This window comes from Sphaeramia orbicularis, chromosome 10 (genome assembly GCF_902148855.1).
Source record: "Sphaeramia orbicularis chromosome 10, fSphaOr1.1, whole genome shotgun sequence".
NCBI lineage: Eukaryota > Metazoa > Chordata > Actinopteri > Kurtiformes > Apogonidae > Sphaeramia > Sphaeramia orbicularis.
The window spans coordinates 14,601,151-14,625,247 of NC_043966.1; the positions used below are offsets into that span (position 1 = coordinate 14,601,151).

Consider the following 24,097-nt stretch of genomic DNA (forward strand, 5'->3'; position numbering starts at 1 on the left):
TTGTCTCGTTAAACGTGCTATTCCTACACCATCCCATGAGATCACGTTGGTATAAAACACAAATAAATTAATTAAGACTGTTCAAGTCAAGCTTTCAGAGGGATGGTTAGATAATATTAATGGGTTTTATTTCCACATCATATCATCAGCACCATCGTATATCACTTTGCATTAATTTTTTGCCCATTAGTCTGTCAATAAAGACTTGAATCAGAGCTGAAGTTTCATTTTAAATATTATTTGCAGGTGCTGAAGGTGAAAAAAGGCAACATATGAAAATATGAAAATGAAATATAAAAATATATACTAAAAATACACTTTTTTAAATGTCTGAATTTATGTGCTTTGGTATTTTGCTTCTACATTTACCATTAAAATGTTAGAATAAGCCTACGTGTTGAGGGACGTTATAAATACTTTTACAAGTTACTCAAATCATTTGACTTTAATTAAACATAAACATACATAATAAATAAACATAATAAAAGCCTTGAACTATATTGACTTTGGCTCTTAAACAAACAGTACATGTACCATTTACAAAACACTTCTCTGGCTTCACCACAAGGATCATAATATTAATATATATATATATAATATATTATATCAAATGAAACTCCCAAATTCATTTGTAAATAAGTAGTTTAATATTATTGCTTTGTTTCTATTTTTTTGTTGGTGAATTTGGCATAAGGGGTGTAAAAATACTATTCAAATGACGTGCTATTGCAAAATCAAGTGTCTGATTAGTCACAGTTGTACATAAAATAAACCTCTTCTAATCCTCTATCGCTTTTCTCATTTTTCATGTGTGATATTTTGCAAACAAGACCATGAAAAGTTCTATAGTGAAAGATTCATGACATCCAGGTGGCTCTGATCATTACCACCCTGAGATTAAAGAGGGCGATAAAGTACGAGATGAACGGGAAGATAATGAGAAAGGAGAGGGAACTAAATGATTTACGCATATGAAAGTTTCTACTTAAGTCCTTTTCTGCTATTGTGCAACCACGGACCTGCAGCTCCAGTCGCCATTTAATAAACTAAACACACGTGCTGATTTATTTGACGTAAAAAGAGCTAAAAATTTGACACGAATGCAATTCAAGAAAGGTGTTTATGATTTAACACAGTCAAAAAAGGTATAATTCATCCATAATTGTATCATTCTGCTAATACGTGTTGTTGTATTGGATCATTTTGTGTCCTAATATTTTCCTTCCTGGAAAAAAAGGCGTCACAACTTAAAAATTTGGCCCTGATAGAATCAAGCAGCTTCTGCCCATTGGTGGGAAAGTGCTGATTAATTGTGTCGTAGGCCTGTGAGAAAGTACGCCCAGCGCTAAGCACTAATTATGGGCCCTGCCTGCCTGGGAGAAAAGGGGGCAAAACTCTCAACAAAGGCTCATCTCATATCTCAAGACAATGAGGAGCCTAAAGAATAGGAGAGAGAAGAAGTTAATGAGCTGTGTCACCTGGCATCTGTTGATGCTGGGACGAGGCCGGACCGCTCATGGTGTGTGTTCGTACTTATGTGTGTGATTGAGCACATTTGAGGAAAAAAAAAAAAAGACTACGTTTATTATGCGTTATATGACGGACTCAACGGCTCACATTTCAACTGTATGACCCTCTCCCCTCCCTGACATTATTACAGCACAGAAAATAGAAGTAATGATAAAAAAAAAAAAAAAAAAAAGCTGCGTTTCTGCATTTCACCTGTTAATTGAATCTTCTCTATGACCTCATCTCTACTATGATACTATAGTGATGAATTCTCCCTCATATCTGTTTCCTGGTTGGTATATTTTTACAGTTCTCATCACTTGCTAGAATTTTAAGATACTAATTTTGAGCAACTGCTACTATATGAGTCATTCATGTACATAATCTTAATGAATATGACTGCATAATGAAACCACATTTACGCACATTTCTGACCTTTGGATTTACATTTACATAATTATATCATCATTTTATTCTGCATCAACACTGGCACTGTGTGAGGAATAATTATTGTACAGCTGAATTAGACTCTAAGTTGCTGAAATGAGTATATTTTCACCTGTAACCCTTTTGATTTTGCCGTGTATTAACATATTGCACATATGTAACTACCTGAAGGTTTATAAAATGTCAATGTAATGTACAAATGCAAATACCATTTAAATTTTAAGTTGTAAGAATGTTTAATTTTAACTCTCTATTTATATAAATATTTATTATCTTTATATTTTCACTCTCACTTGTGTTTTTTTTTTTTTTTCTACCTGTCTTTCTCTTGCACTGGTGTGTTGAATGTTGCTGCTGTCTACTGTGAAATTTCCTAATAATGGGATCAATAAAATCTTATCTTATCTTATCTTATCTTATCTTATCTTATCTTACATATGTTAAATCTGTAATGCTCAGGATAAATAAAATGCACCTTAATGTTTTTATATAATTTATTGAACAATTTATAGAAATATGTCTAAACCAAACTGTTATTGCGTCTGGTTTATGGTTTAATCTGAAAACTGTCCATCTGAAGTATGTGTTACTGGCAATTTACAATAATTCTTTCTTTTATTTATTTATTTTTTAAAATATATATCACAGCAGCGCTTTAAAACACCTCAGAGACGACAGAATGGAAAATGTAAAAGACAGATGCAATTTACAATCACAGAAGACAATATTCATCATTTAATTTTAGGATTTATGATATGTAATTTTAATCTTAAACTGTTTATATGCTGTATGTTTATATATATAGTATTTAAGTCATACCACCTACACTGCATTTATTATATGACCTCTTAAAACACAAAAAATTATAATGTGAATGATTTATTTGTTTAATCTTTTGTTTATAGTGTTTTTCTCTCGGTTCATTTAATTTTTTCCCCCTTGTCTTCTTTGTATCTTCACCATTCATGGAGCTTTTTTGTTTATTTTGTCGCTTTGTCTTTATGCAAACTGACTATTGAGCTAAATCTGGCACATGTGCAGTGACTTGTGTCATTGTGTATTGTCCCCCTATAAATAAACAAATTATAAAGCAGGGGGTTGTCGCGCTGCGGCTCTGACCTTTATTTGTGACCCTTATTCATAACACGTTGACCACATGTTGAACACAGGAGAGGTCTGGCTTTCCAGAAACTGTACGTACAGTAAGCACATTGGTAATCCTGTAAAAACACTGCTCAGCCATGTGTTCAAAAATACTGTGAGAATCACCCTGTGGATTTCGCAGTCATAAAAGGCGACCAGTCAACTGTGGTTTAGCGTTTAGTAAGAGTGAGACGGGCGGCAGCGGCAGCAACAGCAACAGCAGCATTTCTGTTTTGACAGTAAATGACGTGATGTGAAACTACTCTTAATGGCACAAGGTATATTATAGCTTAAATTCTGTTTTGTTTGGCTTGGGAGTTTTGTTTTTCACTGACCTTGAGAGACAATTTCAGTAATATTCACACAGACAAAAGTTGTTTTATGTCTCAAACAGTGCAAATTTCTGTTGACAGGGCTAATTGTTAAGTGTGTGGTTGCTGATCCCATGGCCAAAGAACCACTTTTGGTTGTTCCACTAAAATTTGTATAACTTATACAGAACCACAAGGTTTTTTTTTTTCTGCATTGACACCACTCTAAGGCCATACTGTATCCATTGTGCACAGTTTCAGTGTGCTGGGATTCACTTTCTAATAATAGAATATAAACTACTTGGCAAGCAGGACTGCATTTAAAGATTCCACCTCCTCTGAAAAGGGGCTGGGCTTTTCAAAAAGGACTCTTATGTTTCATTTTGAAGTTATTGGTCCAGTTCCAAGACCATCTAAACTCCAATGATCAAAGGTCGAGTCAGAGAAAAGCCTAGCAGGAGGCTTATGCAAAAATGTCGTCTCCTTATTGCGAATAGGCCGACATGTTGGAAACCATTGGTGCTCGTTTTAATGTCAATATACCCAGACTCAGTTTGGCTGTGCTTGGTCAAGTTTGAAGTATGCGAATGAAAAAAAAAAAAAAAAAAAAAAAAAGAAAGAAAGAAAAGGTTTGCATTGCATTGATTAAATTTTCGATGATTTTAACAACGCTGAAATAAAAAGTTAAAGCTGAAAGAGTTGGTTTGTTTGAAAGGTTGACTTGTTTCTGTCTGACATTTTAATAAATAACACTGTCTGTGGTGGCTTCTTGTTTCAGTAGTCTCATTATTCTTAAACAAACCAGAGACTAAGCAGTCGACAGAGACAAAGACAAGATGAAGGGACATAAAACATTCTGTGAAATCCTGCAGTCATCCCGGCTTCTTCTTTCCCTCTTCACAGACAAGTGAGATCTTCAGCGCTGATTCATTATGTTAATGGTGCATCACTGGGTCACACATCAAGCAGTTTGTTTCCACCTTTAAAAGCAGTCCAGACGTCCAAATCCCATGACGGAACGGGTGGGGGGGGGGACTTGTTGGATCTGTTGGAGGTAACTACCGGAGTGCAGTAAAAGAGGGGGGGGGGGGCTGATAGCATCGCGAGGAATTTAAACAAAAGTATTTTTTTCTCCCTCAAAGCCGCCATCTTTCAGTCTGACGGTTGCTGTAAACATCATTCCTGCACACAGCATTATAAGACATGCTACTCCACATTCCTTCAGCGCTTTTAAAAGATGGAAAAATGGCTAAAATACTGTATGTTTATTGGTCTGGTTAACAGAGCACTTACATCAAAGTAATTTGTGTTTTTAAGCACTTGAATCTTTAAAAAAAGCTATGAATCAGATCATGAAAAATGACCCAGTTTTAGCATTGTCACCTTTGTGCCACTTATAGTAATGATGCAATAATCTTTCCTTTGGTAAAAACACCTTGTTTTTGATTGAAAAGGTACACAGAAAATCTCAGTAGATGAAATTATGTAATGTTATCAGTGTTTAAAAATGCAAAATGTGAACTCTCACTGCCCTGCACTTCGGTACAAAAAGGCTTCAGGGAGATGTTGCAATAAGACTTTCTCAATTTTAAAACCACTGACCCTAAAAGCAGTCCTCACACTTTGGGTTTGTATATAAAAATGCATACCTTGGCAGTATGCGGAGAAGGGAATGTACTCTATGTCTAACCAATCGCTACCTGCAGCATTACTCTTTTAGGCAGTATGAGATTCAATGTGGACATCATAAAATTCCAGTCTAAACCAAATCATCGGTGCAATAACGACATAAAATAGATCTTCCTTTTTTTTAAAATATAATCCTCATTTTATTAACAGAGGCCAAATAAAACTCATCACATTTTATTTACAAAGGGAGGCAATAAATATCTTAATAATAGTCATAAAATTATTTTTGCTTACATTTGTTTAAAAAAAATCATAAATGTGTCATGTTGTTAGTAGCAACTCATACAAAAACCTGCAAGCAGACAGGTGAATACATACTACTGGTGAGAAGAGACTGGAGTTTGTCGTCAGAGAGAGAGAGAGAGAGAGAGAGTGAGAGAGCGAATGGCAGAAGCTCAGACTTTTTCCCTTTAGGATTCAGACACATATCTTGATTAAAGGCCGCTGAAAAGTTCCCTGAATCCTGGACATGTTGGTCATCTGGGTTTTTGGAGGTGAGGGAGAAGAAAGGGTTGACAAATGTGGATTTTTAGGAAGTGATCAGAGGTGGATAAGCCACAGCGTTCCTGTCTGTGAATGACTGATCAGGCGAATAAGTACAAGGATAAGCTTTCCCAATAGCATCTTCAAAACATGAGTGAAGAAAGTGAAGATGTAAAGATGAGTTTAGGGGGAAAAAATGTATAGAGAAGAGCTTAGTGATGACAGATAAACAAAAAAAAAAAAGAACAAGGAGGTAGAAGAAGTCTTCATCACCAACCCCAATATATTATGTAGCTCAAACTTTCTTTAGTGGTGCAACAAGAAGATTGAAAACGTGTCCGGTAGTGATTCATTTACCGAAGGGAGGCGAAAAGGGATTAACATCTGTCTCCCAAATATGATGAAGTTGGAAGACAGTGTGGAATTATGAATCACATCAAACTCAGCTGTTATGTTTTTGTTTTGTTTTTTGGAGTGTTTAAACAAGACTAAAGCCACGGCTGCTGCCCGACTAGTCAAAGCATGTCGTGTTTTAGCTGAATCACAAGCTGCATAGAAATGTCAAGGAAATCACAGTACTCGCAGGGTTCAGCGCATTCCATCCACGTAGTGAAGCTGAGGTTGAGAGACGTGTGGAAAAAAAAAAAGAGAAAGAGAAAAGAGAGAGAGAGAGAGAAAGAGAGAGAGAGACCTGTAAAATATTGCACTCAAAGCTACACAGTTATCCCGGCAGGGCAGTGTCACCTGCGACTGCCACCTCTCTCTGTTTCATCTCCATGGTGTCTGATTCCAGTGGAAAGTATGGGATCCGCGTTGTCAGGGGCAACACAAACAAAAACCGACAGGTATTCCAATAAATCTCTAGTTGGCTGATTTTTATAACATTGCGTCAGCTCCTGCTTCAGTCCCCATTGTCAAAAAAACAGAAAGTAAGCCTTCAGCGTGCAGTTCAAATGGAGCTGAGGACGACGGTGACAGAGGTCCTTTAGTTTATCCAGTATAAATAACATAACACACACGTTAGCACAATGACATCAACCCAGAAGAATCCAAGAGTTAGGAAATATTCAGTCATCCTGAAATACAAAAATAAAACATCTTTGACTTTTGTTCTTTAAGTCTGTCGTTCTTATACAGAGGTGAAGTCTTTAAGGTGATTCTTTTAAGACAAGAGGCTTGAGATTCTTAGTTACAGTTTATTTATTTATTTTCCCTCAAAAGGAAAAATTAGTGCTGTCCCATTGGTCCCATCAGTTCCTCTTGGCGTTGGGTTTTAATCGCCGAGCCCTTCGTGTCCTCTTAGTTACTGGGGTGAAACGGAACTCCTCAAGTGGGTCCGCCCTGCCCTTCGGGTGGCGCTTCATGAAGTGGACTTCCTGTTGCCGTTGCGTGGTCCGCGAGCCTTTCTTGGGCCGACCCTTCCGATTGAAGCCCAGGTACCATCCTTTGTACTTGGCCGACACTAGAGCTGTGTAGTTGTTCTCCAGGAATTCCTCGACAAAGACGCACTCTTGCTTCCTTCCGTCGGGCTGAAACCAGGCCAGATATGGAACATTAATTCATTTATTTTACTATAACTCAGGGTTCGTGCACATTTTTCAAGGTCAAATTCAAGCACTTTCAAGGGTCATTTTTTTAATTAATCGCTGGAGGCACGGAAAAAATTATTAGACCACCCCTTGTTTTCTTCTTTTTTCTTGTTCATTTTAATGCCTGGTACAACTAAAGGTACATTTGTTTGGACAAATATAATGATAACAACAAAAATATCTCATGAGAATTTAATTTCAGAGCTGATATCTATCCATTTTCCATGGTTTCTTGATAATAACCAAAATCACTTCAGTTCTTCCATCAATATCTATGGCATCATACTGACAAAAACAGTGCTTTTAGGCATTCCATGTTTTCTTTTCTGTCTGTTTTAATCACATGATATGCACAGGAGTTAGTACTTGATTGCATAACTGTTGTTTTTGATGACTTTTGATGGTCTAATAATTTTTTCTGCGATTGTACATATCTAAAGGAATACATATACTTATGATTATTTTCTTTTTAAAATTTTTTTATCGCAATAATGTACATTGTATTATGCTATAAACATCTAAAATTATGTTTCATAATACCAAAAAGTTTAGAAATTAAAGGAGAATACAAAGTTTTATTCAAAAAAGGGAAGCCACTTGGCGTTCTTCAGGCACATTCACACTGAGCCAAAGATTAAGATAAAAATGTACATGGAGTCGACCTGAGAGCACTGGCTAATTTTTTTTTTTGACATGAAGTTTTATTTTTCAAGATGTATCACCTCTCTGTAAGTAACTTTGGCTCGGGATCTAACCTGGAGTTAATATTAAAAAAATCAGTCAATCAATCACACCACAGAGTTATAACTGCAAGCACTTTCAAGCACTTAAATTAAAATTCAAGCACTTTCCAGACCTTGAAAACAACACTGAAATTCAAGCATTTTCAAGGATTTCAAGCACCTGTACAAACCCCGTATAACTGCACAGACTTTGCATCAGTGAATTTCAGCAGTTTAGAAGTTGCCATGTAAATATTCTTTCTTGGAGTCATGTCTGTGTCCATTTGTTCCCTTCTTCCTGCCATTTCACCGCCTTTTTAACCTTTTAAAAGAAACCCAGATCAGCAGTGAACCGGATCGGAGTTAAGGTTTGGGGACGCCAGTGTCATAAAGTCCCATAAAATCTGGCCCACAGATCTAAACCTTTACCCAGATGGAGCTGACATGATGGAAAAGGCATGTGGTGACTTTCAGAGTTGTAACACTGAGCTCGGCCTTGTTGATGCTACTCAAAAACAGCCTGAGAAAATCCCTCATTTCTCAGCTGATGTAACATAGGCTGTGTTTTAAATGTTTTCACCGACTAGACCATGTTTCCTCAGTATGAAGAACATTAACTCTACAGTCAGCTAGGGCCAAAAGATTTGGGAAAGGAAGTTTTGTTTTCTCAAAAATTCCTCCCTATTTTTTTTCCCATGTGTTTCTGAGGTACATTAAAGAACAAGTAATGGATTCAAACACTAGTCGCTTTTCCACTGAACATCTGCACAAAACTTTACAGATATTTACTAAATGCTGAAAAAACAGAGGTCTGTAATGTCGGTTTTTCCATTAAATCACAAATGCGATGATTTCATTTATTATTACAAGATAACCATGGGAACTCATTCCATAAACATGGTGACAAACGTAAATATGGTGTTAATTTACAGATATATTCATTATTATTATATATTATCCCTCTATCTCATACTAAATTAAAAAATGTTTGGGTTTCCTTGTGTGTCTACACATACTGCGACATGTTTCTTCTTCTTCACTTGTTGTAGTGTCCGTCAACATCTGTTTTTTTTTAATTCACCTGATTCTAGTTGCGAAAAAAGGTCTTTCCATTGAAGTTTTGTGTGATATACCATTTGCGCTACGCCCGAAAAACCACCTCTTGCCTGCGCAAAAACTTTTAATCAAAAAATGAGACTTTTGGCGAAATTGTTGTTTTTCCATTAGATAAATTTTTATGCGCAAGTTATATTTGCGCAATTTGAGGGTCAATGGAAAAGCAACTATTATTACTGAGAAATTAATCACATTTTAACAATAGACTGCATTTGTGTCACTCCTAGTAGTTGTATTTTTAGCTTTATATCTATAAAATCTATTAAAAAAATGTACCAATTCCTGCAAGACATTTCAAAGACATAGTTGCGCAAATGTTAAATACTCTGATCCAGTGGATTCATTTATTATGGTCACAGCTTTACTCTCATGCAGAGGTCATGTAAAGGTGCTTTAGTGGGACATACTATTTGCATTTTGAGGCAAATGTTAACACCAGGGAGTTTTATCGAATATGCCCTAATCAACGCAAAGGCTGCTGACTATCAATAATCCAAAGTGGTGCTCATTTTATCCTATTTTTTTAAATTATTATTATCAATCCTTCAGTGGTTTAAAGCAGGAAGTCAAGCATCATTTAATAAAAATGAAGCCAGAGCAACTACGACTCAGAACGCATGTTTGTAACAGATGACCACGATGAGAGAGTAAAAACTTGCGGTGACTTACTGCAGCCCCGCTGATGCTGACAGCATGACTTATTAACGCAACAAAACTCACACGTGTGCCTGCGAAGTGTACGTTTTCAAAATATTAACTTCTTTTCCACGCCGAAGCAATCGTCTGCAGAGTCACATGCAGTCATCTCACTCCTGTGGCCACCTGGTGTGACTAAGTGATATAATTGCAATGGCATTCCTCCTAAGTGACCATTAGTCTCTCAATGCATTGTGGTGATTGCAGTCTGTAATTGACTGATCGAGTGTCAAAGGAGTTGGCCGATTACGTAATGGAAGAATGGCTGGGAGTTATCAAAGGGGTTTTGTTAGGGTGTACAAAAACAGCAGGAGAAAGCAGATCTGAGGTTGTGTTCAATTCAAACCGGATTAACATCTCCTTTAAATATAATGATTTTGATATTATTTGGTTTTTTTTTTTTTAAATGGCATTTTTTTTTCATTTATTTCTTCATTTCCCTATATTTTTCTCTCATACGACAACCAAAACGTACTTACCCTTCCTACTATTTTGCCCTTCTCGTTCATGCAAATGTAATGTTCGCTCTCTTTTCCTTTTATTCGAATGTGGCTTCCGAAGGTTTCTGTCTCAACAACAAGAAGAGCTGGAAAAAGAAAGAAAAAGACGCTTCATTAGGGTCGGTGTTGACAAGTAATTGGCTGCATGTAATTTTAAGACATAAAATAACTGTAATTGTAAGTAGATACAGTAAGTTAGAGAATACAGTGACTAATGAAATGCTTAGAAAATGGTCACATCTGGGTATAGTTTTTGGTAAAAAGCTCAAATGTAGAATGAACAAACATGGGTGGTCTTGTCATCAGACTTAAATATGGAAGTGTGACAATATTTTGCTTCTAAAATCAGGAAACGCCTCTAACAGTACTGTATCTTGTTGGCCTAAATGTAATTTTTTTGCCCTTTTATTGAAATTTTTGAAAGAAAAGTCATCAAATGTAGTAAATTATGTGATGGAATACCAAAAAAATCTACACAATCCCACTTTTAATAAAATGACAAGTAATCTGCAGCCTCTTAAATTTCCTTCATAATCCAGATTAAGCACAAACATGTATTTAAGGATTCACATACATCATTTTTTTCCTAAAAATGCAATAGCAAACTAAGCTTCTTCAAAGGTGAATGAAGTGTAATTCTGCCTCCCCTGTACCATAAAGTGATCAAAACAACAATGCCGGCGTCACTTTAACCTGACACAGCGGTAATCTACTCTAAAGACGCATCCTGGCGGCTCTTTTATTTTTCTGTCCCCCGCCGCCTCCCCTCCCATCCGAATGTTAACCCCTGCAAGGTCACCTTTGTCTCTGCTCGCCTGTCAACCAGCAAAGAGATCTGCCAAACATTTGTGGAGCGGTTATGTGCCCCTCAGGATTAGGTTTCAAGTTCCCTTTAGTCTGTGCTCACTCAATCAAAAAGTTAAGATGATCCATTTGTTTAACACACAGGGCCATTCAGTAGCGCTCAAGGGAGCAGAGGAAGAATAGGCGAGGGGACGGGATGGGCTCGAGGGCAGGAGTCCCTCCCCTCCGTCACCCTCCCACCCCCACCCCCACCCTCACCCCTCTCCTCCCCAAATGAAAATCCAGCCTTTGGAGAAAAGTGGAGAAGTAGGAAACCTGTCTTAAAGATAGGAAAGGCTGAAACACACACACAAGGCTGTTTTTTTTTTTTTTTTTGAGAAAGACTTAACCCTTTACAAGGCAAGTGACCATTTTTGGTCATTTCCACAAACATTAAATATGGGGCCAATCCTGTGCCTTAGTGAGGTCAAGAATCATGTTGGTGTTTATAACAATATACAGTGATTCAGAGAGTTTTTATAGACATTTTGAAGCTGTAAATAGTGAATATGAGTGATTTATGTCCGTTTATGACCTTATAACAGTCGTTTTATTGCATGTGTTTACTTTTTAGCAAGTGTCTGCTCAGGTGTTTATTTTTGGTGTAAAATACTGTCATGAAATGGACAGAGTTTACTTTTGATGTGTAATTACCTCTGTCAAGGAGGTTATGTTTTTGTCGGCATTGGTTTGTCTGTCTGTTTGTCTGTCTGTCCGTGTGCAAGATAACTCAAAAAGTTATGGACGGATATGGATGAAAAATTCAGGAAATGTTGATACTGGCACAAGGAACAAATAATTACATTTTGGTGGTGATGGGGGAGCACTGATCTGCCTTGGCGGAGGTCTGCGCTCTCCGAGTGCTTCTAGTTTAGTAATGAAATGGACAGAGTTTACTTTTCATATGTGTATTACTGATATGAAATGAACAGTTTAGTTTTTATGTGTAATTTAGCAATGAAATGGACGAAGTTTACTTTTGATACCATAATTTCCGGACTATTGAGCGCACCTGAATATAAGCCACATGCTGCCGTCTCCATTGTCTCACCATTGATTCACTGATGCCAAGCTTACGTGCAGCAGCTCTATTTCCTTCTTCGACAGCCAGATTGATCACCTCTAACTTGAAAGCTGCCTCATATGCATTTCTTCGTGTTTTCCATGATGAGTGCATGACGCGCAAAATGACTGATCTGAAGAATTTAGTGTGAGTGTGTTTGATTTACAGTGAATTAGCCGCATCATTGTTTAAGCCGCAGGGTTCAAAGTATGTGAAAAAGGTAACAACTTATAGTCCGGAAATTACGGTATGTATAGTATTTTGTGTTTTGTGCAGACTTAGTCAGAATTTATTTTGACATGTATGAGATTTGTTAAGCTTACTTATGGGAATATATGGCCAGTAAAAAGACAGGGTAAGGGGGTGGGAGTATGTAAGTTGAACTTCAGCCCACTCCTTTTCGAATGTTTTCTTTTTTATATTGTTTTCTCTTGTTGTCAATCAATCAATCAATGTTTTATGGCAAGAGGAGGGGAGATTGATGTCATGCCAGCTGACGAGGAGGTAGATGACAATGCCTAATAACACACTAAGGTTGAAATTTTGAATTTCAGAGTATTTCAATAAGTGCCCTATAAAGGGTTAAAGGCACAGAACAGATTTTTTAAGATAAATCTGTATCTGTTTGAGCAGAAAAAACACAGAAAAGATGAGGTATTTCAGCTCTGGAAGCCAAATCAGCAGTCATTTGACAACACTTTGGCCGTCTGACTGCTAACCGGTTTTGTATGTCAACCCAAAACTCAACCTCAGGTATGAAGCCTTGACCCGAAGCGTCAGATAAGACAATATTTCCCTCCCTGAGCTGCTGGTTGTCTGCGAGCCTTTCCAAACCCTATCTTCACTCTCTGAGTAACCCATTGATGGTATGATCTTTAAAAATGAAGAGTCTGGCAGCTGCAGGCTCTGGCAAACTTAATTAGATCCTTGAGTCATAGTTCCACTGCAACACAAACACTAAGTGGAATCTCTCTGTCATCAATACCACTAACAAATGGCATTTAGTTTACAAAGGAGGGAATGTGGTACAGTGCAAGCACTTCAAAACCATAATCCACATAATCCACAACCTTAAAAAGATCTGTAAATACACGAACGCTACACTTAAATAATCTTTTGGAAATCTTCCTAATAAACAGGGTTTCCCTCGCCTTCACGTGCTAATTGCAAAACAACAACAAAATGCCAGTAAATGGTGAAAATTGTAATTCGGTTTTAGCTACAAAGTCTATGTTGGTTCAGTAAATTAATTTTGGGCATCTAGAATATTTCTTGATCCTCTGTCACAGACCGTACAACTAAGTAGTAAATAAAAGGGCACACTACGCCTACACTGCAATACAACTATGAGTCATAAACCATGTTCAGCTGAGGTTCTTGTTTTTAAGAAATGTTTTCCATCTTGATGAACAATGTGGGGCCACAGACATATATTGACCTTAGGTAAAAGGTTGGAAACTCCTTCTTCAAGTCTTGATTGCAGCATTTATCAGTTTAAAAGCCTTTTAAGTGACCCTCCATCTGATCTTAGTGGACAACACGGCATCAGTTATGACAGTTTGTTCTGGAAAAGAATTGTTCTAGTCTCTTAAAAGTAATGAATATGCTACACTAATACCTACGAAGAATGATAACTCCCCCTACTTTAGCCGTGTAGATATGGAGAAGCTGAACTTTGCTGTCTGACACCGCAGCGATATATTTCTCCTCTGATGGTTTGTGGCCTTTTGCTGTGAAGCAGCGGTGACTAAGAGCAGATTAGAGTAGCGCGAGTATCTTCATAAGCTTTATTAGAGAGTGCAAAGGAGTTCACAGGTGCCAGGTACTGCAGCTGGATGGGTAGGAGGGGGAGGAGGAGAAGAAGAAGGAGGCGGAGGAGGGTAGAATTGGCAAGGCCTCATGGGAAAAATTGGATCTGCTTCCACTCAAGCTCTAACAAGCAGTGAGGAAACTACGCCTCGGCGCATCTGCGACTGAACGCGCTCACTCAGAGGCCTTCAAAACCAGCAATTTTAGAGCTGTGAGTCAGCTGTTATGAACGAAAAATGTGCAGCAGAGCACGACACCAGTGTCTTTATGTTTGTCAAGATGCTTCATAAAGGTGGCGATCATTAGAATAAGTCACATTTGTTTGATTTTCATTGTCGATCAGGTTATGGGATGTTATCTTAAAGGGGGGCAGCAGTGTGAAAAACACTGAATTTTGAAGCTAAAGTTCACTCTAATTTACTAGATTTAATGTCTAACCATGATAGTGTCAATTACAAACCTTTTCCTTGAAAACTCCTGAAACTGGATGATATACATTTAGTTCCAGAACAAGCTCTCTAGCAAAAATTCTCTGATTTGCACCTCTAGAAAAATGTTTTCTTTCTAAGATGACAGGACTTCAATACTTTTCACACAGTTTTGGTCAACATTGTGTAATCTGCCAAAGTGGGTTAACCTTTATTTAACCAGGCAAGTTAGTTGAGAACTGATTCTCTTTTTCAGTAACGACCTGGACAAATAGAGATAAACTCTCACACTCTCACATTCACACCTATGGGCAATTTAGATTAACCAATTAACCTACTAGTGCATGCCTTTTAAAGTGGGAGGAAGCCGGAGTACCCAAAGAGAACCCACGCAAATATGGGGAGAACATGCAAACTCCACATAGAAAGGTCCTGGTGTTGGAATCAAACTCAGGACCTTCTTGCTGTACTGCCCAGAGTGACCCATGAGTGGCCTAAAATATGCCATAGTAATAATAGGTATAAACTTGTTTTGGATAATCAAAAGCTGCAGAATACATGCTATGCAACATCAGCAGTTTCATAATATTTTCACCCACTCCATCAAATGGTGGTTTCAATATGTCACTGTCCACTCTTGCAAGACCCAAACATTAAGCATGGAAAACCACATCCAAACAATGTGCACTGAACAGACTGAGTGGCTATATGTGTGGAAAAAATGACTGAAAGCACTCTAAAAGTGTTTTAATTTCTCAGCCTGTTTTAACTAAAGACCTCATGTCCTTGGTGTATTATAACTTAAGTGTCAGGTGAGATGCACAGGAATTCTCCCATACCATACTTGCCCCCATCATCTCCATTGGCGTTGATTTTCTTCCCCAAGATCTGGACATGCTTTCCTGTGGTTCTGCTGTACAGCTGGTAGATCCGAACCTGTTTCCGGCTCAGGTCGTCTGGGTTCCTCGTGTGGTTCTCAATGTAAAACCTGAAATCAGCAGAGCTCTGCTGAGATTCCTGCGCGTCGATGGGAGACAGGAGGAAACAGAAAGAGGTAGAAGATGAAGAAACATATGGAGGAAACAGAGGTGGATCGTCATGGCACAGGTGTTGATAATAATGGGCCCTGTGTCAAAAATTATTACGCCTCAGGGGCTAAAAGCTGATACAACAGCCGGCAAATAGTGGCTGTGGCATTTTTAGTGTTTCTCTCCTTACTTTTAACTAGCATATTTTATACTCAGTGCATTTACAAGCTGCTAACAATGCAACGAGACGTGTTAATGAAGTCACGGTTTGAATGAAAATCTCAGAACAAGTGCAAAGCCTCTGTCTGTTGCTTTGTATTGACACTTCAGTATGCTATGTGCCCTGGGCGATATTGAGAAACCTGTACTCCATTTCCACAAGCAAGCCACTAGCAATTATACACCTGAAGCATCCAGACCTGTTGCACTATCATCAAACAAATATCTGCCTGCAGGCGAAGTGAGGTCCATAAATTATAAAACGCAGCAGGCGGAAGGCAAGACTGAGATGGCAAGAGGCACCTCCATCCACGGAAAAGACTCTTACGGCAAGAATTTTTAATCAAATTTCACAAACCCGCCCCTCAGAATTCACTAGCCGGCTGTTTACGAGTCACCTTCGACCTGGCGTAAAAACAGAGGAAATCGCTGACTTTGTAAGACAGAAACTATGTCACCCAACATGTGGAAGAAGAAAAGGAAACATATACTTTAGAAGCCCTGGAATCTCAGTTCGCGCCAAGATCCCATTTCCCCAGCTGTATGGTGTGGTAATTGCACAGTAATGGCTTTTTATGCGGCTGTTCTCAGGTGGCTAATTATATACACATTACATACCCTGAGACCTTGTTATTTTAACTTCTGCAAATTAATGACATGTAGCAAAAAGGATGGGAAATTATGGCCGCAATAGAACAAATCTTCAACCCTGAGAGGCAGCAAATGACTTCTGCCAGTCTTGAGTGTAACTCCCACTGAGACTCCTATACATGGCTCTTTTGAACCAGGTGTTTCATGAGTTAGGTCTAATTTTCAGGGGGCCAGTCCTCCTACAGCTCCACAGTGTAAATCCTCACAAAACCCCGAGCCAGTGGTGAGCCTCTTGGTAGCAACTTTTAGGCTTCATATGCAGTATTAGGCCGCATTACTCTGTTAAATCTGGACAAGTCTTTGAAATGGGGTTGGTCTTTGTTGACCTGTTATGACGTATTCGGTTGAGATATGTGGACCTTAGAGGATCCAGCCCCTGCACTGGGACACAGCTTCTGTATCTTTGACATTTAGAAAACACGCCCATAATGTTACTTTTGGCATCAGGCGGTTAAGGAAATGAGACAGCGTACTTAAGGCTGGATATCAAATGTTTTCGTCATCTGATACAACATGTCTGTAGTTTCATGGCTTTACTATTTGTGTAAATACACCAAAAAATTGATTTATAAGATGAATTTTCCATTTTCCCAACTGCATTTTAATAGGGTAACAACTATCTAAGTCCAATAATTCAATTATGGCATTAATTTCCTCCTAACATTATGTTTTGCCTCTGTTTAAGCACTAAAACAACCTCTATATAACAAAATGCACTGGAATGACAAGCACGTAGCAGATAATCTCTGCAATTTTAAGACAATATTGCAAAATAATGGAAGAAAACCTGCATTTTTAAAGCCCAAAAAGCTCTAAAATCCAACTGAATTGTGTTCAATATTTTAACAGGGGAAAATACATATATATATATATATATATATATATATATATATATATATATATACACATTACTGATTTTAAAGCTGAGATGTAAACAGCACTAATATCTAAAATATCTATGAAGAGATTGTTATGGCCATTTTCATCAACAGAAAATGCAAAAACAAGATGGTGAAGTATTGCTCAAGCTATATAAAAACAAGGCAGTATAAGAATAAAAGAGCCTTAATTACCACTATGTTTATGCTCAGATAAAGTTTGTATGTATGAAGCACCAAAGTGTTATAATTATGCATCCTTTAAGAAACTCAAACTTCAGTATCACCTATTGTCAACCCTGTCAAAGTGATCCTCAAGCTACAAAAGCACGAAAACGCACACACACACACACACACACACACACACATGCACACACATACACACACACATATACACACAACAAAACATAGCCTAACTGCTGAGGGATTTATCCCAAATCTCCCCATCTCTAAACAAACATAAAGGTGTGTTTGGTAGACAGTTGCATTTAGCGTCAAGGGAAAGGCAAGCCTAAGCACATGGCTGAGGTGAACACCAGCGACAACAGTTTTTATCAAGCTGTCTCCTTTCTTCAAAGATGGGATGAAAACGGATATGGTTGAAACTTCAAAAGTCTGGCACTCGTCTTCACTGAGGAAGCTTAGTTGTCGCATGCATCTGAGATACACCTTGCAATCTTCTTGACACACAAAGACAAGGTCAAACACACAAATAGGGAAAACACACCAGCAGTGCATGCAGAGATAACTCCCAGCTGGGGTTGTTTCTGTCGTTTTTTCCTCATCAAATCCACTGCGTGACATGGAGGAGGCATTAACTTTAAGTGTCAGGACTGGGATGCAGAGTAGACCATCAACTATTCCTGCGTTTTGCATCATATTTGACCTAAATCTTAATCCTGAGGACCTTATAAATCACACAGCATCCCCATTGTTTGATTTATCAATAATCTGTCTTTTCCTTAACCACAACAAATGATTACAATCACAAAAAAACAGGAAACATCATTCATCGGTTGTGTTTTTTTCTGGTAAATGTAATACTTTAAAGTGTCTGCATCGTACTGTCTTACATGTGACACCACAGCTTTGTTTTTCCAGCTCTTCAAAGCACAAACACTTGCATAACATCACTGCATTTTTTCTCATGGTTTCAACTTATTTATTCAATTTTCTCTCATAAATTTTCTTTTAAAGTTATTGACCTGAAAATTTGCTCTGGGGTATTTTGCTGTTGCGAGCTAATGAGGATGAACTAATGAGATGATCTGACCAGTAACAAGTGTAATTTGTGTAATTTCCTAACTTTAACCACCTGCAGAGATCTACTAGTGCCAAAAGGTCAAATGTTAAGTTGTTCGCCTGATAAGATTCACTGACAAAAATAACAGATGTAATTATTTAAAAAAAAAAAAAAAAAGACTTAATGTTGGCAAGTGTTGTATCCTGATGTGGAATAAAAGGCATCTGAGGAATGAGAATGAGATGAAATGAATGACATGAAACCTGCTCGTTTATCCAGTTTCGGCATTTAAATTTTAATACTAATAATGGGAAATTAATTCAAAACAAGAGATCATGCATATTACGATCAAACACGTCATGCCAATAAACTGATCAGATCAGGTTTATGGGAATGAAGGCGCGTGTCCTGTGCGTCTTATGTGAAATCACGGCGCGCGGGCTCTCAATTAGGTGAGTGGATGTCTGCAAATCATTACAGTTCAAAGAGAGACGTAACTAATAAAAAAAAAAAAAAAAAAAAAAAAAAGGCAAGAAGCGCCAAAGGAGCCCATCTGCTCAAAAGAACAACTTTTAACCCCCGGGATCCAAATATTTACTGCACTATTCTGTTATAAAATCCGAAAACAGCTACTTGAAGTAAAGATTTCTTAGATGAATAAACTTTATGGCCTATTAGATGATTGGTCCGATTACAATACAGATGATTTTTTTTTTTTTTTTTTCATGCCGATCATATTTCTTTGCGACTGCAGGCAATTTTACTCTGTCTACATTAGTAATTTTATGGGAACCATGACGCAATGATAACATTTTTATCTCATGTCGCAACAATGCTGCCATAATATCAATAAAGAAAGCATTTTTACATCCTAAACTACACTTAATTGTCGCTTTGGTGGCTTTACTACAACTTATCCGTTCAATAATTTTTTCATATTTTACACCAAATTGTAATATTTTATGCTTTTCTTTACTATTAATCAGAGCCAGTGTCTTTTATGTATATTTTTCCTTAAACTATATGAATACTATTAATTTCCATTCATTGTTATTATTACTATCATGCATTATTTGAGCACTTTATTCCGGTATGAGGCCCACCTTGAAGATAATGTATCATCATCAGTTACATTTAAGAGCTGCGCAAACACACAGTAACATGCACACACACACAAAAAAAGAGTTGAACGTAGGAGTAAACATACCTGTAGCTGGAAATAGAGAACCAGAAAATGTAAACACCTAAGTGGAGAGAGACAGGGAGAGAAAAGGGAGGAGGGGAGTGAATCACACAGGCAATTACATGAAGGATAAACGCAGCCTACCTGGATGACAGCAATGCGTAAAAATGAAGCGTTTGGCGACTTCTATTGGTAAGAATGTATGATTTTGTTTGCAAAAGACAAGCGAAGAAGTTGAACACTTACAGGTATAGGAACCTCGAAGGCAGCAGAGACATCTTGACTCGCAGAAATACACCTGAAATACACCTGCTTCCACAGATTTAGAGCCCCAGGAAAGGTTGGCGAAATCGCCCCCCTCTCTGTTGATCTCGCTCCCCTGCGCGTCCTTTTACGCACACAACTCCGTGGGTAAGTAGGAGATTGAATCCCAGTGTAAGGATAGATCACCGGAGAGCAGCAGAGTCACGGAGTGCAACATCAGGCGCTTCCTTGTTAAGGGGGAATTATCCAGATTATTTTTGATCTCAGCTCCTTTTTTTTCACTCAGTCTCCTCCGCTCCCCGAAATCCAGAATCGTCTCCGTAAATTGGTGCCAAACGGGAAAAAAAAAATCAGTACTCGGCTTTTCCAAGAAAAAAAAAAAAAAAGAAAAAGAAAAACCCTCGTTTAAAAAATATCCTTCGAGTTTTGCGCACCTATTAACCAAGTCGTCCCCCAGTTTTAAACCCTTCTGCTCCACAGATCACAGCCTCTTCAGCTCCGTCCGTACCTGCGGGGGATTTCTACACCTTGCATGGATCATTTTATTCTACCAAGTGCTGCTGGTAAAAAGGGGAAAACGATGGATGATAAACGCCCTTCCACTAAAACAAGCCGGGTAACAATCTTATCCAAGCATTTTTTTTTTTTAACAAAAAGTTAGATTTTCAATAACAACAACAACAACAACAACAAAAAAGTGGTGTGGAAATCGCAGCAGCGGCAGCGGATCCCTGGAGAGGTTTGGGGGTTGATGATGGCGCAGCAGTGCCTGTCAGTGGTGTTTGTGCGTCTGCGGCTTGAGATTTGGGCACAGAGAGGGTTTTTTGTTGTTGGTGGGTGGAAACATGTCAGCGGTTTGCACCTGATAGGGTAATCTTGGAGAGACCATCAGTTTGCAGAGGGTTTTTTCCTCTCGGTGGGCAAAGGGCTGCGCAGAGGAGAAATAGAACAAGGAGAATGTGTGCGTTTTTGCGTGTTTTTGCGTCTTCTGAAATACTTAACTCCTCAAGAAAGTTTGGGAAAGGATGGGGTTATGTTGTTCGGATATGGACAGAGCCAAAAGATTGAAGTTCACAGGAAAACCAACGGTGGATGTACTTTTTTTTTTTTTTTTTAATTCATTTTGAGTTGATAAGTCTTTTTTCTTTTTTTTTTTTTTTGCGTTTTTACGAATCATTTTACACTTTTCAGAGTTCATCATGGAGTGCAATTACCACCACTTTTACTACTATTATTATTGTAATTATTATTAATATTATTGTTGTTGTTGTAGAATTATGCAGAATAAAAGGAGTTGCTGTGTTGCAACAGCTACTACCAGCTCCAACAGAAACTGCCTCTGTGTCTTTTATTTATTCTTTTTCTCGTTTGTGGATTCGCCTTGACTTTCCCAGACGGTATTCAAATGCATGTTGTTCCAACCTCGTTTTTTCTTTCTTTTTTTTTTTTTTTTCAATAATGTGCTATAACTTATCCCGCATTTAAATGAAAGGGAGGTGTGAATGTGTTTACGAGCGCTTCAGAGCTGGCAACAGTAAAACCAGCACACATCCCTGCTGCCATTAAAAAAAAAAAAAAAAAAAAGAGAAAGAAAAAAAAAACCTTTGTGGTTCGCCTTTATTGTCCCATTAAAACTGGATACTCGGCATTCCTGTTCCTATTGATATTCTAAATAATTCTAAATAATTACATAGAAAACTTCCCATGTTGGGGATTTCAAAGGGCCTCCTGCAGTGGGTTTAGTAGCAGATGAAGTGTGTTTAACTAAGAACTCCAGCTGCTTGTCAACAAAAGGCAATCACACAGCAAAAAACACAAAAAAAATTAATAACAGCAGGGAGATATTTACTCACGGCTTTTATTTTAGAGACTAATCTTGTCTTTAGTGACATAGGGATTAATCAAAACTTTAGATCATTCTCTCTCTCTCTTTTTTTTTGCAAATACTACTGTGGATAAACCGGGTTGATGTGGGTTTACTCTGTGATTCATGGTTGACAAGAAGCCTTGATCCTCTCAACCACAGTGCAGTTTAATAATCCCTGTACACAACTGTTGTATAATGTCATTTAAAGCATGACTAATTTAACCTTGTCTGCCTTAGAGGAGGGAAATCACAGCAAAATGAGCAAATAGTAATTACCCTAAAAGATAATTTGATGATCCCTTTGACAAATACAAGGCTCTGGTCTGTTTGATCACTTTAGCTCTGATAAACTATAAAGATTTTAAGACGAGTCCAACACGAGGACACCTGACAACTGATTTAAAGAAGGCAGGATGATAAACAGCAATTACCACACTGACTGTGATGGAGCCAGCATTGTAAAGTCACTCATCGCCTCTTAAGCACATGTTTGTGACAATGTTCTCGGAGCATGACTGTAAATCCACAACTGAGAAGAAAAAGAGGGAAGCAGCGGCGTTGGATGTGGCCACCTGTGAGTCACAAGGAGGAGGAAACTAATCTATGCTCGTGGCAAAACGGCTCATGTTTTTTGGTGACTTTTAACATTTCATTTGCTTATAAAGAGGGGGAACTAAACAGCATACATTAAAGCTTTGGTTTGGAGTTTGCCATGTGCTATAGAGGTTGCTTCTGCAGCAGACCAACAGGAATCAGAGAGTTATTCTGAAGGCAAAAAAAAAGACTTGTGTTACATCTTTTGTTGTTAGACCAGCAAATGGTTGTTACGCTGTTATCACTTCATTTATGGCATGCAACACACAAAGGTTTTTTATTTATTTATTTGGTGCAGAAACATCTTAAATTTAAGTGTTATAGGTTTATAGAGTCTGACACAAAGGTGAGATGTCTGTTAACAAACCCACACATCTGTATTTCACTTAAATTGTCAAAGTGAATTCACTCACATTACAAATACATTATTGCGCATGAAGTTGAAATAAAGCATTTTCACATGAAATGATTGTGACAATGTGATTTATTCTTGGTTGATAAAGCGTAACGGACTCTGTACAGAATCATTGCACCAGGTCAAAGGTAATTACTGAATTAAAACAGGAATGTGATGATGATTCCAACCCTATGGGCACCAGTGTATTTTTTTAGATATCAGTCTTCCCATGCAGATTTTTGTTGCATAAAGGATATGCTTTTAGAAACCGCACAAATCCAATTGTTCACCTACTTCGATGCAGGTTTCGTCCTTCAAACAGAATTGATTTGTTGGGTCTTAAGATCTGGTGCCGCTACAAACTGCTGCCCACTTTTAGAAAAATTTCTAAAATTGCTTGACAAAACCCGATGCAGGCTGCCATAAGAAGGCTGAGCTTTATGAATGGGCAGAGCTGTTTCACAGTCCAGTTTCTGAGGTTTGGAGAAGGAGGGGGGGCAGCCACTCAAGATAAGGTTACCCACAGAGATTAGCTGACAAGACTGAGGGAGCGAGAAAAACAAGCAAGTTAAAGGTCTTAGTTTACCTGGGTTGCCGTGCTTGGCAGCCAATAAAACTGCTTTGGAAGCACAGATTCAAGCGATTCTCTGCAGCGACTTCTACACCAAATGTGTTTTCATTGTGATGAAAACCTTTCAGAGAGCTGAAAAGTGTGGAATAATATTATTTAGACACCTCCCAGACCCCTTTTGAGCCTTTGAATTTGAGGCTTGTCGGGTCCGTGCAGCTATGCGTGTCTGTCTGCGGTGACAAGACTGTGGGAATGTCACTGAGGATATCTCATTGAAGCTATAGAAGGAAGCATCTGAGGGCGGGCGAGCGCTCAGTGGTTCAAAGGGCCCTAGCAGCCATTTAAGGCTTGACAAAAGAACTTGGCAGATCAGTAAGTGAAGCCCAATGTACTACATTAGTGTCAGGACCCCCTCCGCGTCCCTCCCACTTTGCACTTTCATCTCTGACACGGACATATTGACTTAAAGGAAAGGAGGGCTGCCAGGGTTATAAGGGAGGGGTGTGCAGTTGTGTTGGGAAAGGGGGGGCATGCGTCCTATTCAATCCCCAAGGTGAGGCGATTGAAGCAGAGGGGTGACCACTGACTCATATAAGCCACCCAGAAGCCTTTAAACTAGAAGTCACAGGCCGGCAAGCGTGTGAAGACCTAAACAGGACGGCCTTCTTCCTCTCATCTCGCTGAAATCAGCCTCACCCCATTAGTATATGCTGACCCCACACCCAGCTCTACAAACACACATCCCTTTTCACACTGTTGCCTTTGCCCTTCGGCGGGCTACTGAAGTCCAATGGCTAACGCCGGCTCGGGTCGTAACGGGGTCGCGACACCTTGACGTTGTGGAGGGTGACGGA

General features: G+C 38.4%; 1 protein-coding gene across 2 annotated transcripts; it reads right to left on the minus strand.

Annotated features, from left to right (window-relative positions):
- Nucleotides 1-5,584: 5,584 nt before the first annotated feature.
- Nucleotides 5,585-22,321, minus strand: fgf24 (fibroblast growth factor 24). Of its 2 annotated transcripts, none has more exons than XM_030146050.1 (5): nucleotides 19,797-22,321; nucleotides 19,575-19,611; nucleotides 15,197-15,365; nucleotides 10,185-10,291; nucleotides 5,585-7,111 (listed from the first exon to the last, which is right to left on the minus strand). In XM_030146050.1, exons 1-5 carry the CDS (start codon nucleotides 19,826-19,828, stop codon nucleotides 6,833-6,835), a joined length of 624 nt encoding a protein of 207 aa, XP_030001910.1. In that variant the 5' UTR covers nucleotides 19,829-22,321; the 3' UTR covers nucleotides 5,585-6,832. The 2 variants fall into 2 exon arrangements, with proteins under 2 accessions (XP_030001910.1, XP_030001909.1); XM_030146049.1 differs by having other exon boundaries at nucleotides 15,188-15,365; nucleotides 19,797-22,319.
- Between the last annotated feature and the right edge of the window lie 1,776 nt (nucleotides 22,322-24,097).

Coding starts and splice junctions, on each gene's coding strand:
- fgf24 (XM_030146049.1), bottom strand. CDS start 19,828: ATGTCTCTGCTGCCTTCGAGGTTCCTATACCT. Junction 19,612..19,796: donor CCTTCGAGGTTCCTATACCT/GTAAGTGTTCAA, acceptor CTCTCCACTTAG/GTGTTTACATTTTCTGGTTC. Junction 15,366..19,574: donor TTCTCTATTTCCAGCTACAG/GTATGTTTACTC, acceptor ATCGACGCGCAG/GAATCTCAGCAGAGCTCTGC.